This window comes from Brassica napus, chromosome C8 (genome assembly GCF_020379485.1).
Source record: "Brassica napus cultivar Da-Ae chromosome C8, Da-Ae, whole genome shotgun sequence".
NCBI classification, from domain to species: Eukaryota; Viridiplantae; Streptophyta; class Magnoliopsida; order Brassicales; family Brassicaceae; genus Brassica; species Brassica napus.
In genome coordinates this window covers 365322-383033 of record NC_063451.1, presented here as the reverse complement: position 1 = coordinate 383033, position 17712 = coordinate 365322, and the positions used below count along the sequence as shown (strand labels likewise).

The 17712-nt window shown below is 39.8% G+C and overlaps 3 protein-coding genes across 3 annotated transcripts; all 3 read left to right on the top strand.

The window, feature by feature from the left end:
• Nucleotides 1-2720, top strand: LOC106398651 (phospholipase A1 PLIP2, chloroplastic-like). The gene is made up of 3 exons (XM_048766629.1): nucleotides 1-904; nucleotides 990-1409; nucleotides 1479-2720. Exons 1-3 carry the CDS (start codon nucleotides 344-346, stop codon nucleotides 2523-2525), a joined length of 2028 nt encoding a protein of 675 aa, XP_048622586.1. The 5' UTR covers nucleotides 1-343; the 3' UTR covers nucleotides 2526-2720.
• A 143-nt stretch (nucleotides 2721-2863) lies between these two features.
• On the top strand, nucleotides 2864-4495 carry LOC106399906 (equilibrative nucleotide transporter 8). Its single transcript, XM_013840351.3, has 2 exons — nucleotides 2864-3445; nucleotides 3743-4495. The coding sequence occupies exons 1-2, from the start codon at nucleotides 2965-2967 to the stop codon at nucleotides 4429-4431; spliced, it is 1170 nt and encodes a 389-aa protein (XP_013695805.2). The 5' UTR covers nucleotides 2864-2964; the 3' UTR covers nucleotides 4432-4495.
• Nucleotides 4496-5092: 597 nt separating this feature from the next.
• On the top strand, nucleotides 5093-11767 carry LOC125591782 (zinc finger MYM-type protein 1-like). The gene has a single exon (XM_048766628.1). The coding sequence runs from the start codon at nucleotides 8647-8649 to the stop codon at nucleotides 11230-11232; it is 2586 nt and encodes an 861-aa protein (XP_048622585.1). The 5' UTR covers nucleotides 5093-8646; the 3' UTR covers nucleotides 11233-11767.
• Nucleotides 11768-17712: the final 5945 nt, after the last annotated feature.

The window sequence follows — 17712 nt, the reverse complement described above, 5'->3', positions numbered from 1 at the left end:
GAATTCTTCATTTTTATTATTCTTTCTTTCTCCCAAAACAAAAACAAATATCGCAAAGAAAGAAGAGAAAGGGAAAAGTCTTGTGTTTTTTCTATTTTAAAGAGAAACGAAAATATAGCATTGAAAGATCTCAACACAAAAGTTTCCTCTTCGGTTGATAAATAACAATTTATTCTTCTCCCCTTCTAAATTTTCTGAGTTCTAAATCTTTTGTGGAATAGAATTTTGCATTCCCAAAGAAATTATAAAGTTTGAAGTAATAAATTGAAGTGGGAATCAGAAGAATCCAAAATTCAATAATAAAAGCTCTTTTAAAAAAAAAAAAAAGGAAACAGAACAAAAGATGGATAGTTTGTGTCTGAATCCCGGCGTAATTCCAGCGATCAAAGCGGTTGGAAGCGGTTGTGGAGGAGTTGTAGAAGTGAGAGCAAACGCATCGCAGAAAAGGAGACCTTCTGGGTCCTCTTTCAAACACCCATTGACGCCCTTTTGGTCCCGCGGTGGTGGAATCGCGTCGAGAAGACGAAGCGGCTTGGGTCTGGATGACGCTGTTCTGGTGGATTCTGGCGATTCAAGAAAGCCAATCGCGGAGGAGGAGCCGTCGGCGGTGGAAATGGAGACGGAGAGGCGAAATGGGAGCTGGATTTTGAAGATCTTGGATGTGCATTCTATGTGGAGAGATGAAGAGATAGAAGAAGAAGAGGAGGAGGAGCTAAACGACGCTGTATTGCCTGAAGACGACGGTGTATGTTCGGTTTTGGAAGATGGTGACGAAGAAAACAAATTTCAGATGCACAGAGAGTCATTCTCTAAATTGCTCAAGAGGGTCTCCTTGTCCGAATCAAAACTCTATGCCCAAATGTCTTATTTGGGAAATTTGGCTTATTCCATTTCAAAGATCAAGGTTCGAACTTTATCCATAATATTATTCGACATTGTTTTTTGTTGTATTGATATATCATTCTCTTGTCTGGAATTTTCTAATTCAGCCTGCCAATCTCTCCAAGTATTACGGCCTTAGATTCGTAACTTCGTCAGCTGAGAAAACAGAATTAGCTTTAAAGGCTCAAGTTTCAGCTGAGACCAAGCCGAAGGAGGAGGATGAAGAAGTTGAAGACGAGGAGAACAAAGGTGCGTCTGCTGCATATGAGGTTGTTGCATCAGCTGCTTCTTACCTTCAGTCTCGTACCACCAACATTCTTCCTTTCCCTTCTTCCTCCAAAAACGATGATGAGGAGGAATCGTCGTCATCTTCTTCTTCTTTAACCAGCTCTGTTACTTGTGTTGTTGCTGCTGAGGAAGATGTCAAACAAGCTGTTGCTGACGATTTGAAATTTACCATCTCCTCTCCTTGTGATTGGTTTATTTGCGATGATGATCAAACTCTCACCAGATTCTTTGTCATTCAGGTAATAAATAACACAAAACAAAAAGTTCAAATTCGAGATTTCATTCTCTTATGATGTTTTATATTGTAGGGATCGGAATCTCTAGCTTCTTGGCAAGCAAACCTTCTCTTTGAGCCAATTGAATTTGAGGAACTCGATGATGGTGCCATTGTTCACAGAGGTATATACGAAGCTGCCAAAGGAATGTATGAACAAATGCTACCTGAAGTCAAAGCCCACATCAAAGCCCATGGAAACAGAGCTAAGTTCCGTTTCACCGGACATTCTCTAGGCGGAAGCTTATCCTTATTACTAAACCTCATGTTACTGGTTCGAGGTGAAGTACCTGCTTCTTCTTTACTCCCTGTCATAACATTTGGTGCGCCCTTTGTACTATGTGGAGGCGACAGTCTTCTTAAAATGCTAGGATTGCCTAAAAGCCATGTCCAAGCCATCATAATGCACCGTGACATTGTCCCGAGAGCGTTTTCTTGTAACTACCCTTACCATGTAGCAGAGCTTCTCAAAGCTGTTAACGGACACTTCCGTAGCCATCCTTGTCTTAACAAGCAGAGTATGTTGTATTCTCCCATGGGGGAGCTTCTAATCCTCCAACCGGATGAGTCATTCTCTCCAGGACACGATCTACTTCCTATAGGAAATGGTTTATATCTTCTAACCGGTGGTGGTTTTGAATCGCTGGATGATGAGGAGGAACAACGGTTGAGAGCTGCGCAAACGGTTTTCTTGAACACGCCGCATCCTCTGGATATCCTTAGCGACAGATCAGCTTACGGGTCGAGCGGGACCATACAAAGGGACCATGACATGAACTCATATCTGAAAGCGGTTAGGAGTGTGATAAGAAAAGAAGTGAGTCAGATAAGGAGGTTGAAGAGGGAGCATCGTCGGAGTCTCTGGTGGCCTATTCTGGTTGCTAGAGAAAGCGGGAGGAGCTCGGGGACTGCCATCGGTAACAACGGTCAGGATTTCTCAGGGATGATGAAGACAGGAAGAAAGTCTTTGCAGAGGTTTAGCCGCCTTGTGGCCTCTCAACATATGCCTTTGATCGTTGTTCTCTTGTTTCCGGTTAAGTTGTTGTTCCTTGAAGCTTTCAACGTCCTTAGTTTCCGTTGAAATGGTTTTATTTTGGCGGTTTAAAGTCGTTTGATTATATTCCGGTATAGACCGGTTTAGATCATTCTTTATTCATGTTTTGTTGCGTTAATGCAGTAAATGGAATATAAGGGTATCGAAAGGACGAAAGTCCTGACCAATGTCATGCACACAAAGTAGTAACTTTAATTCTAACCCATCTGTTTTTGTGTCCCACCAACCAGACCTTCTACAGTTTTTTTTTTCTTTTATGATATAAGCTCTGATGATCAAAGAATCGCAATCCCGAATAATAATAAATGTTAGGATCTGACTCGTGTGTGTCTTGCCCACCACCAAACATCACAGCAAATCTAATCAAATCTCCCACCACCCTTGCTTTATAATGAAGCCAGCATCATCAGAAAGTTTTCAAGAACTTAGATTGCAAACTTAGTGAAAAGAGAGAGAGAGAGAGAAAATGGTGGGTGAGAAAGTGATTGTTGATGAAGTCGACACAAGAGACGCGTATAGAGCGGCGTACGTGATCCATTTCTTGTTGGGTGCTGGTAGTTTAATACCATGGAACGCTTTGATCACTGCCGTTGATTACTTTGGCTACTTGTATCCCGACAAGCATGTGGAGAAGACGTTCACCGTGGCTTACATGAGTTGCTCGGTCCTTGTTCTGGTTTTGATGATGACTTGGAACACAAGGTTGAGCCATAGACTGAGGTTGAACTTGGGTTTTTCCATGTTCATCATCTCCATGATGGTTTCGCCAATCATAGATTGGGTTTGGAAAGGTGAAAAGAATGAGAATATCTCTTATATGTTGATGGTTGGATCAGTCGTGCTCTGTGGTTTAGCTGATGGACTGGTCGGAGGAAGTTTGATCGGTTCAGCCGGAAAGCTTCCTAGACAGTACATGCAAGCAATTTTTGCCGGGACTGCCTCTTCAGGTAAACCTCTTTTAATTCCATTTAAAAATGGCATAATACACATACTACGTACTTGATTCTGACCACCATATATATATACTATTTTGAGGCTAGTTTTTTTATAAAAATAAATAGTTATATACATAAAGCTAGGGGTGGTCACTTTACCCGGTATCCGAAACCGCACTTATGATAAAGGCTATCGTTATGTTGTTAGTAATTATTTAGAAAATATCCAATATATAAATAATTAAACAAGTAGCCTTAAAATAACAAAATTAACGTTAATCTTATACTATTTTTCTGTCTTTTTGGTAGGTATTATAGTTTCGGTCCTTAGGATTACGACTAAAGCTTCGCTGCCACAGACACCACAGGGGATGCGAACCAGTGCTCATTGCTACTTCATAGTGAGCTCCACCATCCTACTATGCTGCCTCCTTTGCTGTAACGTGCTATACAAGTTACCAGTGATGCAACACCACCTTAGTCTTCATCAACCTTTGTATTCAAATCTAACAGTATGGATGGTTGGGAGGAAGATCAAGTGGCCAGCCTCGGGTGTTCTGATAATCTATACTGTTACCTTATCGATATTTCCAGGATTTCTAGCAGAGAATCTGAAGTCCCAACTTCTCCAGAGTTGGTATCCTATTTTGCTCATCACAGTCTACAACATCTCTGATTTCGTTGGCAAGTCACTCACCGCCCTCTATCTATGGCAGAATATTAAATCTGCTACTTGGGCTTGTATCCTTAGGCTTCTCTTTTACCCTCTCTTCTCTGCGTGTCTACGTGGACCGCATTGGCTTAGAACAGAAGTGCCAGTGGTTGTTCTCACGTTCATGCTAGGCCTCACCAACGGCTATCTCACTAGTGTCCTCATGATCATGGCTCCCAAAACGGTCCACGCATCAGAAGCAGAACTTGCGGCAGTCTTCATGATTGTTTTTCTAGGAATAGGTCTTGTTTGTGGCTCAGTTCTTGGCTGGGTCTGGCTCATCTGAACTTCTAATTCTGTGCATCCATATTTTCATTATAAAACTATAAATGAATGTGTTTCTGCAACTATATATACTATAATTTTCAAAATACCATAGATTAAAAATAAATATATGATTTAAACTCATGTACGAGTTTTAGAATACATATTGAATCATATATTTACATGGTTATTCACTTATTCTATTCTACTATGAGATTGTTAGTAAACAAGTTTAATAGTTGTCAAAAACTCAATATAGGTAATACAAGTATGTAAATGAATTTATAAGTCATCTGTCATATTGATCTGAAAAGGCAAAACAAATTACAGCACTGGAAAAATCTACAAGATTAGTAAAATGATTATTGGAAAATTCTTATTACAACTTACATGAGGATATATTATAGGAGCATAAACAAAGAATATAGATATTAGTAAAAAAAGAATATGTTGACAAAAAAAAAAATATTGATATTGTTATCCAAATAAAACAAAGACAACTGAAAGAGAAAGTTGTCAACTCATCACTATAACCGTAAGCTTGGCGAGTCCATGTCCATTAGCCCATATCCGTTTGTCCATTTATTATTTGTGGACAAAGAGTGACCATTATCATTAAGGACCATGTTCATTAAGACCCAAATCCACTAACACCCATATTTATATGGACTGCCATGGGGTCCATTAAGAACCATATAAGAATATTTTGAATTTCAATTTATAAGCCTAAAAATTCAAATATAAATTCACAAGATTAAAATTCATCCATAAATTCATAAGTACATAGCATTAGTTCATAAATACTTAAATATCATCAGTTCATAAATACTTAAAGACATAACTTCAAAGTTCAAACTCCATAAGTGCTCAACTTCATACATGTCACTTGCCTGCACCAAATCAAGAGATAATGTTATTAATTAGCCATGCACAACACAAGATAGCAATGTATAAGCAGACTCAAACATACACAACACAAGATAGCAATGTGAAAGCATAAGTAGCAAGCAGACTCAAGTCTTACCCATGAACTCAGACTTGACATGTTTCATTAACTTCTTCTCCAACTTCCTCCAACTCCAAGGGTTGAAAATCCACTTCATCACCTAAGAAAATTCAATTATTAGTTTCAAGTACAAGACCAGAGACAAATCTAAGGATATAACCAGAGACTAATGATCAAGAACTTACAGTCTAAAGACTCAAATCCTCTTAACCAATTTCTTGCGCAAATCAGTGCTCTGACATTCGAAGGGAGAAGGCAGCTTCTGTATTTGTTCAATACACGGCTTCCAATGCTGAAGGATGATTCTGAAGCAACCGTGGTGATGGGTATGCTCAAGACGTCACATGCCATTGATGTGAGCTCCTTAAACCGATTAGCATTGTCTCTCCAGTAGGAGAGAACATTCAAACTCTTGAAGGCCATCATGTCTAAAACCGGTTCTTCTAGGTACTTATCCAAGGCTGACTTCCCATTACCACCAGCGTTCTGTGAGAAGAAAGCATAGTATGCCTGCAACCCGAAATAAAAACAGTAATGCTCAGACCTTAAGAAAGCATAAACACACTAATGAGCAATGCAATGAAACGATCTTACATCATATCCTGGTAAAGTAGTCTGTGCTGTAGTTCCTGAAGTTGATCCTGAAGTTCTAGCCATGTTTTTCTTTTTGTTCTTCTTGTAGACATCAAACAACTTCTTCAACTTCTTCTTAATATGATCCAATTTCGTCTTACATGTCGCTGCATCTAGAGTTGTGAAGCAATACTCTAGAAATCCAATCTTCAACCTCGGATCAAGCACAGCAGCAGTACTCAACAAAAGAGTACGACAGGTTATGCTCAATCAAGGCTATTGCAATCATCTCACGAAACACAAGCTGATCTATCTTCCTACCAGATCCAGGTGTACCAGGGACAGGATTCAAAGTACATACTTTCATATGACGCAAAAGACTAGATGTTCCACTCCTACGCAGGTTTAAGTAGTAGTTGTGTTTGCAGAATTTGCACACTACGTCACTCGAACCATCTGGATACTTCTCTCCTACTATACTAAAATGCTTCCAGCATCTAGAGGTTCTGCGTTTACCTCTTTTGGCACGGGTTTCAGCTGTGCTCATGAGAGTATCCTCCACTGCTACTGCTTCATCTCCATCTGAGTTTTCATCCATCAGCTCATCCCCACTCATGTAGTCTTCTGCGTCATTTAGATTCATTGTATCCTCGTTGTTCATCCTGAAAAAAAAGAGATAACATGATAAAGGAGATGACCACTATTATGTAATATAATTGTTGGAGATTAAGCGTGACAGATAAAGCATTAATTAAGGGAGAGCAAAAAGGCAAGAAAAGAGATAACATGATAAAGGAGATGACCACTTTACAGAACATAAAAGACTTTACAAAACAGAATGTGATGATAACTCGTTTTTTAAATATGTGCTATAGTGAGAAGCACATCTGATCATAGTTTAAATCATATAAAAGTAGCAAGCAAACTCATAAAACACATCAAACTCATCGATGACCTCTACATATCTCATAACAAATCATCAGCTGATCATATCCCATAACAAATCAATAAAACACACATTCAGTTTTGCAAGAGACAAGTTACCTTGTGTGTCACTACAGAAACGCTCTCTCACTTCAGCTACTCTTGTCTGTCAAGTGTCAAGGACTCGAACCTCCAACGTCCTGTTACAAAAGAACAAAACCATTAAGTTACATATCTCAAACGCAATACAAACGGATAGAACGAAACTCAAAGAATCAATCCATATCTATACAAGAACGGATACAAACAAACTGAATGCGTACAGATCAGTAAACTTGAACCTATCTCAAATCTCATAAAACCCAATCTCAGATTCATCAATATGAACAAACCCAACTCAGATCACAAACAAAAATCCATCTCAGATAAAAAAAAACCCAACTCAGATCTCAAACAAATCATCAATATGAACAAACCCAAAGGATGGAAACTGACCGGAGGAGAAGATGAGAACAGACGGAGTCACGGAGAAGAAGTTGAGAACAGAAGGAGGAAGAGAGGAGAAGTGGAGAACGGTCGGAGGATAGGGGGAGAAGTGGAAAACATACGGAGGACAAGAGGAGAAGTGGAAAACAGACGGAGGACAGGAGGAGAACGGAGAGCTTCGTCGTCGTCGCAATAGCCAAAAGAGATGCCGACTCGCGAGTTTCGTGAAAAGAGAAAAATGAATTTTTTTTAATTTTTCCTCAAAATTGAAAACCCTAGAAATTTTTTTTATTGGGCCACCTAAGTCCACATTGCCCAATTCCATAAAAATCCATAGATAAATTGGTTTCCAAATTCTGACCACTTAAAACCCACATGGAAATATGGATAAAATTAGTGGAAGCCCAAATGTAGACATGGACGCCCATCCGACAGTCCAGTTTACAGTTCTACTCATCACGAAGACCTTTTTAAGTTGGACTCTCTCTCTCTCTTTCTTTCATATGTTGTTGTTCTCTGAGAGAAACAAGAAACAGAGTAAAACATTTTTAAAAAGCAGAGCTTAGAAACTCAATCGCAGAGACGGAGAGATCAGAGATGGGAGATGTAATATTATTCATCGAAGATATTAGCGATTTAATATCAAATTTCTCACGCTGCAGAATCTGTCACGAAGAAGAAGCCGAGAGCTACTTTGAAGCAGGGCCGGGCTTGTACGCAATCTCGCGAAACATCCGTATGGGGCCCCCACCTCATGGGGCCCCCACTTCCAATTTTTTCCTTTGTATGTAATGTTAATATATGAATCTTAGGTGCAAAGTCAAATTAAAAAGTAAAATTTTGGTTTCTAGTGACAGAATAAAATACATGTCACGAACATTATTAGCACGTAAGTCTGAAGATATCTCTATTTTTTTTATTTAAAGAATTGTAAATATTATAATAAATTTAAATAAGTAAAAAGCATCATATTTTAACTCAGCAAAGGAAACTTACGAGCTACGAGACAGTCTTTTCAGCTTCTTCCCTTCTCTGTAAAAGCAAGTTCATAAGAAAACCAGAGATTTTGTCTTTTGATTCTTAGGTAAAATCAAATTTTATTTTCGTTTAACAAATCTTATATTGTTTATTCATCTCTAATTCAATTGATTTACTCGTTTTGGTTTGAAGGTTTTTAATAGTCAAATTTTATAATGTCAAAACTGAATTACAATCTTTAAATTTTATATCTTCATCCTGCAGAAAAAAATGAGTGCATCAAGAATATACCTTTCTGGAGCTAAAAAAAGAGCAAAGAAAAGAAGAGTAGAAGAACTAGTGAAGTCTCAGTCAGGTTCTCTGTTAAAGTATTTTAAGAAATCAGCATTGCTTGGAACTGATGAGGACCATGAGGTTGATGGAACTAGTGAGGATAGTAGTGAAACTGGTGAGGTTGATGGATCTGAACCAGATGATGAGGTTGATGGGGTTAGAACTGGATATGGAAACCATGATCAAGAAGAGAATAGGGATAGAGCTGAGATAGATGATGAAGATGTCAACTCAAATGCAGCGGACGAGCATTTTAAAGAAGATGATTCAGCCTTTGATCTTATGGATCCTGGAAATTGGAGAAAAATTGACCAGAAGTTAAGAGATTATTTGGTTGAGAAAGGTCCTCTCCCACTACCATCTGAAGATTATATTTTCCCCAAAAATGAAAGTGGTAGACACTTTTCACATAGAAATTACAAAAGGATCATGAAGAATGGAGATATGCAGCACCGGCGTTGGTTAGTTTATTCAACAATATTCGACAAGATCTATTGTTTTTGTTGCAAGTTGTTCACCCGTTACAAGGAAACTACTCAACTAGCAGGCATTGGATTTCTGGATTGGAATAATACTGGAATAAGGCTGAGCCAACATGAAACCAGTCATGATCACATTATGTGTATGAGCCAGTGGATGGAACTAGAGATGAGGCTGCAAAAGAATCAGACAATTGATAAGTGTGTCCAAGAGGAAATCGAAAAAGAGAAGAATCATTGGAGGGAGCTTTTACTGAGATTATTTTCAGTGGTGGAGTATTTGGCTAAGAGTAATATAGCATTTCGGGGATCTAATGACAAAATTGGCCAAGAGAACAATGGAAATTTTCTGGAGAATATTGAGATGATTGGTAAATTTGATCCTGTAATGAGGGAGCACATCAGGCGAATCACCAAAGGAGAAACCCGATACCATTATCTCAGCTACAAAATTCAGAATGAGTTGATTGGAATGTTGAGTTCTGAAATCAAGTTAATAATCATTAAGAAGATTAAAGAGGCAAAATTCTTCTCGGTTATTCTTGATTGTACTCCAGATATCAGCCACAAAGAGCAAATGTCTCTCATTATTCGATGTGTGGATATATCAGTGAGTCCAGTTCAGATTGAAGAATTTTTTCTTACCTTTCTCGAAGTTGAAGATAAATCAGGAAAAGGGCTTTTTGAGCTATTATGTGATACACTGGTTGGTTTGAAGCTGGATATTAATGATGTCAGGGGACAAGGTTATGACAATGGATCCAACATGAAAGGAAAAAACAAAGGAGTGCAGAAGAGATTGTTGGATATCATTCCGAGAGCATTTTATACACCATGTGGTTGTCATAATCTGAACTTGGCTATTTGTGATATTGCTAAATCTTCTGATAAAGCGATGTCTTTCTTTGGGATTATCCAGCGTTTATATAATTTTTTCCACCCTTCTACGACTAGGTGGGAGATGTACAGAAAAATGGTGGCAGGTTTCACGCTTAAACCGCTATCAGATACGCGATGGGAAAGTCACCTCGAAAGCGTTAAGGCTATACGTTTTAAAGCTCCAGAAATCAGAGATGTCTTACTTTACTTTGCAGAAAACAGTGAGGATCCAGGAGCACGGAGTGATGCTGAATGTCTTGCTATAAGTGAAACACATGGAATTGGAGGGTTTGAGTTCTTGTTTGGTCTGGTTATATGGTATGATGTTCTGTTTGCTGTTAATACTGTGAGCAAGACGCTACAGTCTGAAGATATTGATATCGATGATGCCATTGCTCAGCTAAAGGGGTTAGTTTCTTTTTTCCAAAAGTATAGAGAAATGGGATTTCAAGAAGCAAAAGCTGAAGCTTCAAAAATTGCCATTGCTATGGATATTGAACCCATGTTTAACAAGAGGAACAAGCGCCTTATTAAAAGGAAAACTCATTTTGATGAAGAGCGAGACAAAGGTGATGATGTTTGTCAGGTTCTAAGTGTGGAGGATGATTTCAGAATCAATTATTTTTTCAAAATGATGGACCAAGCTATTGTTTCTTTCCAAACAAGGTTAGAACAATTTAAAGAGTATGAAAATATTTTTGGGTTTTTGTTCAGTCTACGAAAGCTCAACTCAACAAGCGATGATATTTTGAAGAATAAATGTTCTAACCTTGAAGCTTTTCTTAAGCATGGAGCAGATTCTGATATTGATGGGAATGATTTGTTCATGGAAATCAAAATTTTCAGAGAAGTTTTGCCAAAGACTTTCAAGAAGAATGTAGAAGTGCTGGATTATTTGAAGAGAATGAAGGATAGCTATCCGAGTATATGGATTGCTTACAGGATAATGCTCACCATTCCTGTTTCAGTTGCTTCAGCTGAAAGAAGTTTTTCTAAGTTGAAGTTGATAAAGTCTTATCTACGATCTACTATGTCACAGGAAAGGTTAAACGGATTGGCTATGTTATCGATTGAGAAAGCTTTAATTCAAAATCTCAATTATGAAAGTTTGATGAATGATTTTGCTGAAAAAACTGCAAGAAGAGTTATTTTTCAAAATCGGTAGAACCGTTGTTGTGTGTTTTTAGAACTATTGTACTGTATTTTGAAGATTAATTATGTTTAGACTGTTCTTTTTTTCTTATTGTTCTATAATTTTTTCGATGCTGTTTTTTATTATCAAAACTACGATAAGTTCATCTATATTTTGAATAGGGCCCCGAAAAACTCAGGTCCGGCTCTGCTTTGAAGCTCCTTGTTCTTGCTCAGGCACCCTCAAGGTATCGAAATATCAACATCTCAATTTTGAAATAAGCTTATCTTTATTGTAAAACTATTTTGTCAGTATGAAAAGATGATTTGTTTCGTTTGATCAGTTTGCGCACAGAGATTGCATACAAAGATGGTGCGATGAGAAAGGAAACACCATTTATGAAATATGTCTCCAGGTTTGACCAATTCTCATCCAAATTTTCAAAAAAAAAAAAAGAAAAATCAATAAGTTCGAATATTACTATTTCGGGAACGATTTGATTCTTTTGATGTTTTTAAATAATTTGTTTTCATCTTGTCTTTAAAAAAGAAAAATTGATCGTTATCTCCTTGTTTGTTTTTTCTAAGACAATTACATGTTTCAAAGATATACTCCTTCGTGTCGTGTCCCGTGATCTTTTTTTGCATTATCAGGGAAGAAAAATATTCGAGTCTCTTTAAAATATCGTAATCAATGAGCCAATGCCATCCTGTTAATCATATCTTATTCGAGTTATTTATTTATTTAATCTAGATATTCAATGAATTTGGAACAAATATGGTAACTGGATCCATCGTTTTATGGGACCCATTACACTTTGGTGCACGTATTTATTTTCTAATTATGGCTGGAGAACTAGGAATTTCTTGAAAAAAGATTTCAAAGTAAAAAAAAATGGGAAAATTGTTTTTTAGAGCAAAAAAATGATTACTATGTCTTTTTAGACTAATCTCGTATACTTTATGTCTAATTAGGCTAATTATTTTCAAAATGATAATAATGCCTTTAAAATTATAACTTTTAAATATAATAAATAATGAGTTCGATCAAGCGGGATCGATCAATCCAAAATTACAAGGTCGAACGGATCGATCGATCCTGATCATTATGCAGAATAAAAAAACGCGGAGCATATACTAATCGACCTGGTCCATTTCACTTGATCAGCAAAGATCGATTTCATACAGATCGACCGATCTCGAATTATTGACCGATCGATCCGTGGAAGCATAGATATGAATCATGGTAGAAATAATGTAAAAATTTTGTGAACAATCAATGGAATATAGAAGACGGTGTGAGAAGAAGGTTACCACTTTTTTCGCTTTTTTTGTTTTTTTTTTAAATCGATTTTTTCAAAATATGAAAGTGAATATTTCCAAATGTTTTGTTTCCATATTTTTAAGAACTGATTTTTTATTCGTAGAATACAACTAATATGTAGAAATCGGCTTATACAGGTTTTTAGAATTATAGTAATGTGTAGATTTTGAATTCTACATGTTTTAGATTTACAGTAAATCTGTAGAAGTCAGTTTATACGTGTTTTAGATTTATATTAATGTGTAGATTTTGATTTCTAAAGATTTTAAATCGGTAGGTTAAGCGTGGAATGTGTATTCTAAATATTTTTAGAATACTCTTATTTACGTAGATTACGTATTCTAAACATTGTAGATTCAATGAAAAAAGTGTATTTCGTTTTCTACTTCGTAGAATGTCATTTCGACTTTATTTAGAACAGAATCTGAAAATTATGATTTAAATATTTTAGAACTGAAAAAAATACTACTAAGTTCATATAGGTATTTTATCAATAGTTACTATTTTTTCAATTTTTTTGTTTGTAAAACTATTTTTTAAATTTATTTTCAAAAATATTAAAAGGTGCTATAGGCAAAAATGACACAAAATAGATATTAGTTCCAGTTTATTTAAATCACTCACGCGCAGAGTGATAGATTAAACTTTCATTATTCCTATGATTCAAAGCGAATAAACTTTTCATTTGTTTAATTTATGAGAAGTGGGAATTTACGTAGAGCGAGGAGAGAACTCCTTTCCTGGTGCAGATATTCATCACAAGCAGCTCCTTCAACACTCAGGAAGCTGCTCTGTCACGGGACCATTTATCACATTTGGAGACATCGTAACAACGTCCTTCATAACAGTGTGCATCTCTGTTGGGGTAGAAAACGGTTACGACGAAGTTAACGTCCAAAATCTCCGAAGAAGAAAAACGTAGGAAACTTCTCCGACAAATACTTTTTCGAAATAGATTCTCCTTTACGAAAAACCATTGCGGAAGAAACGCGAATCATCGGACAAGAGCTCGAGAAGGATCGTTACGCAGTGACCAAACGCGTGCTCCGCTCGGTCGCTACGTAGCAACCGAGTTCGAGCCAAAGCTCAGTCGCTACATAGCGACCAAACGCCCATTCCGCTCGGTCGCTACGTAGCGACTGAGCTCGAGCCGGAGCTCGGTCGCTACATAGCGACCGAGCTCGAACCAAAATTCGGTCGCTACGTAGCGATCGAGCTCTTCCGAAACGTCGATACGACATCAGTCCATGCATTCTCGTCTACCCTTCGATGCTATCTCCCGAATACCGTAGCGAACCCATCTCACGTTCCCCGCCATTTCTAAGTTATCAGTCAAACTTTACCGTAAAAATCGCGGAAAGTTCATTCTTTATCGAAAGAAGCCGTAATAAACGCTTCGAGTCAAGAGACGGCCCAAAAGGACCTAAGATACGACTCGAGGCCCAACTTACGATTTGTTAACCAACAGCCCGTAAACCGCATGTCGGTTTACGCTTGGTCCGCAAGGGAAGATAAATGTCAAGTTTCCGCGGATAAATACGAAATTTTGAAGATAATTACGAAGATCGGAAAAAATGGAATATCTCCATTTTTATGCTATGGCGGCTTAAGGGCAGAAGAGGAAATGCGTAAACCGACCTTGGAGTCAGTATATAAGGGGTCCTAGGCGAGAGGCATGGGGGAGGACTTTTTCAGAGCAAACTTAGCACTTAGAGCAATTAGGCAATTTTCCGTTTTTGTTATTCGAGCTGCGACTCAACTAGGTTATTGCCGTCTTAGGGTTTTAGAACTAGGAATCTCACCGACAGCTCTCGTAGCCCAGGCTCTTACCTTGTTGTAATGCTCAAACGTGAATTCAGAATAAGATCTACTTTGCTCTCTTTTCGATTTCTTATACTTTATCGTTGTCATTATTGTGTTCTGATTGCTTGGCGTGTGGTATTAGCAGATATCCGGGACCTCTAGGAAATTAGGTTTTTCCTAGTTTCCTTATTTAAACGGAAATCGACAGTGCAAATTTCGGTTCCCACAGTTTGGCGCTAGAAGGAGGGGGGGGGGTACGGATCAATCTAACCCGCAAAAACCACTCAATGATCAGGGACGATATGCAAGACTCAACATGCGCGAACGTCATCTCGTTCAAGGGGGGAGCAACGGTCGATCGAGCCAAACCTCGAAACGATCTCCTTGTTATCGAACTGACGATCCGAGATATCGACGTCGCAAGGGTTCTAATCGACACCGGAAGTTTGGCCGATATATCTTCAAAGATACTCTCGAGAAAATGGGCATCGATCAATTTGAAATCGTGAAATACCCTAGCCCACTACTGGGACTTTCGGGAGAAACGACCATGGCCTACGGATCGATTAATCTCGCAGTCAAAGCCAGAACCGTGACAAGAGTCACAGAGTTTCTAGTTGTTGACCGTCCTGCATCTTACAACGTTACCATGGGAACGCAATGGTTGAACGCTATGCGTGCCATCCCATCCACGTATCATCTTTGCCTCAAGTTTCCAACCCCTAACGGAATCGAGGTAATATGGGGAAACCGAAGAGTATCACAGGTGTGTTACGCCGCAGAACAAAAACGAAAAAGACCAGACCTCGAGACCGTTCCTAGAAAAACGGAGAAAAAGGTCTCCGACCAAGGTTCGCGAAGCCAAGATTCGGCTGAACTCTACTGGCAGTCTCGTAACATCGCGGCCCCAGAGGAAAAACGCGAACCAACTTGCGAGCCTGTGGTCACGGTCTGTCTCGACGAAGCATCTCCGGAACGATGCGTTGAAATCGGAGCCAATCTCCGCGAGCCTTTGAGGACAGGGCTTGTAACCTGTCTAAAAAAGAACCTCAATACTTTCGCATGGGCCGCAGAAGATATGCCGGGGATTGACATTGACATAACGTGTCACGAATTAAATATCGATCCGACTTTCAAGCCTGTCAAACAAAAAAGGCGGAAGCTAGGACCTAAACGAGCTTCCGCGGTCAACGACGAGGTCGAAAAATTGCTTAAAGTCGGGTCAATAACAGAAGTGAAGTATCCAGACTGGCTCGCCAACCCCGTAGTAGTCAAAAAGAAAAACGGAAAATGGCGAGTTTGCGTGGATTTTACCGACCTAAACAAGGCCTGTCCAAAAGATAGTATCCCCCTGCCACACATCGATCGATTGGTAGAAGCAACGGCAGGAAACGAACTTCTGTCTTTCATGGACGCCTTCTCAGGTTACAACCAAATTATGATGAACCCAGACGATCGCGAAAAAACTGCATTCATTACCGATCGCGGAACCTATTGCTACAGGGTAATGCCCTTCGGTCTCAAAAACGCTGGCGCAACTTACTAACGACTCGTGAACCGTATGTTCTCTCAACAACTCGGTAAAACGATGGAAGTTTATATCGACGACATGCTCGTCAAATCCCTCCAAGCAAAGGATCACGTATCACATCTCGAGGAATGTTTCGCCTAGTTAAATTCGCATAACATGAAGCTCAACCCGACAAAATGCAGATTCGCCGTGGCATCAGGGGAATTCATCGGCTACCTAGTCACATTCTATGGCATCGAGGCTAATCCAAAACAAATCAACGCACTGATCGAGATGGCTTCGCCGAAGAATAAACGGGAAGTCCAAAGGTTGACCGGTAGAGTCGCGACACTTAACCGCTTTATTTCGCGATCTACAGACAAGTGCCTGCCTTTCTACGATGTCTTACAGGGACATAAAAAATTCGAATGGTCGGAAGAATGCGAAAACGCTTTCCAACAGCTGAAGCGGTATTTGGCTTCCCCCCAGTCCTCGCAAAACCAGTGGAGGGGGAGCCTTTGTTCTTGTACATCGCTGTATCAGCAACAGCTGTGAGCGGCGTGCTAATCAGGGAAGAACGCAGCGAACAGAAACCTATTTTCTATGTCAGCAAAACCTTGCTGGATGCCGAGTCTAGATACCCGCTGATGGAAAAATTAGCATGCGCGGTCGTAACATCGGTCCGAAAACTAAGACCATATTTCTAATCCCACACGATCGTCGTCCTCACGACTTTTCCCCTACGAACGATCCTGCATAGCCCGAGTCAATCGGGCCGATTAGCCAAATGGGCGGTAGAACTTAGCGAATACGATATCGAGTACCGACCAAGAACAAGCGCGAAGTCAAAAGTGCTTGCGGACTTTTTGGTCGAATTACCGACAGAGACCATAACCAACGAGGAACCGAATTCCACTTGGCTCCTTCACGTCGACAGATCCTCGTCCAAGCAGGGATCAGGCATCGGAATTCGCCTCACATCTCCGACGAACGAGATCTTAGAGCAATCATTTAGGCTGGAGTTCCACGCCTCAAACAACGAAGCCGAATACGAAGCACTCGTCGCAGGACTGCGTTTGGCTCACGGCTTGACGATACGAAACATCCACGCTTACTGCGATTCCCAGTTTGTGGCAAGTCAATACAACGGAGAGTATGAAGCCAGGGACGAACGGATGGATGCGTACCTTAAACTGGTCCGAAAACTAGCTCAAAAGTTTAACTGTTTTGCCCTCACGCGAATACCCCGTTCCGAAAACGTCCAGGCAGATGCTCTCGCGGCCTTAGCATCAAGTTCTGATCCAGGGCTCAAAAGGGTAATTCCGGTCGAGTTCATCGAACACCCGAGCATCGGACCGCCAATCGCCGTCAACCTCATAGAAGGTCAAGACGACGAAGAAGAAGAAGTTGCAATACAGCCGCAATCAGAGCAATCTGATTACGGCTGCGATACCCCGTGGCTGCAGAAGATTCAAGACTACATTATCGACGGATGCCTGCCCACCGAGAAATGGGCAGTCCGCAAAGTCCGAACACAGACCGCGCGATACGTAACAGTAGACGGCAAAATTTACAAATGGAGATTCTCCGGACCACTCATGACGTGCCTGGAAGGGGAAGAAGCGAAAAAAGTGATGGAAGAAGTACATTTGGGGTCCTGTGGCAATCATTCCGGCGGAAGATCACTGGCAGTGAAAATCAAACGCCATGGATACTACTGGCCAACGATGATCGGAGATTGCGAGAAGTTCGCATGAAAGTGCGAAAAATGCCAGAGGCATGCTCCAACCATCAGACAACGAGCCGAAGTCCTCTCCTCCATCCCATCGCCCTATCCTTTTATACGCTGGGCCATGGACATCGTCGGTCCCCTTCAT

Bases quoted from the DNA above. Each gene is read 5' to 3' on its own strand.
- LOC106398651 (XM_048766629.1), top strand. From the start codon at position 344: ATGGATAGTTTGTGTCTGAATCCCGGCGTAATTCCAGCGATCAAAGCG. The intron at 905-989 runs GTTCGAACTTTA...TTTCTAATTCAG, and splicing joins ATTCCATTTCAAAGATCAAG to CCTGCCAATCTCTCCAAGTA. The intron at 1,410-1,478 runs GTAATAAATAAC...TTTATATTGTAG, and splicing joins CCAGATTCTTTGTCATTCAG to GGATCGGAATCTCTAGCTTC.
- LOC125591782 (XM_048766628.1), top strand. From the start codon at position 8,647: ATGAGTGCATCAAGAATATACCTTTCTGGAGCTAAAAAAAGAGCAAAG.
- LOC106399906 (XM_013840351.3), top strand. From the start codon at position 2,965: ATGGTGGGTGAGAAAGTGATTGTTGATGAAGTCGACACAAGAGACGCG. The intron at 3,446-3,742 runs GTAAACCTCTTT...TCTTTTTGGTAG, and splicing joins TGCCGGGACTGCCTCTTCAG to GTATTATAGTTTCGGTCCTT.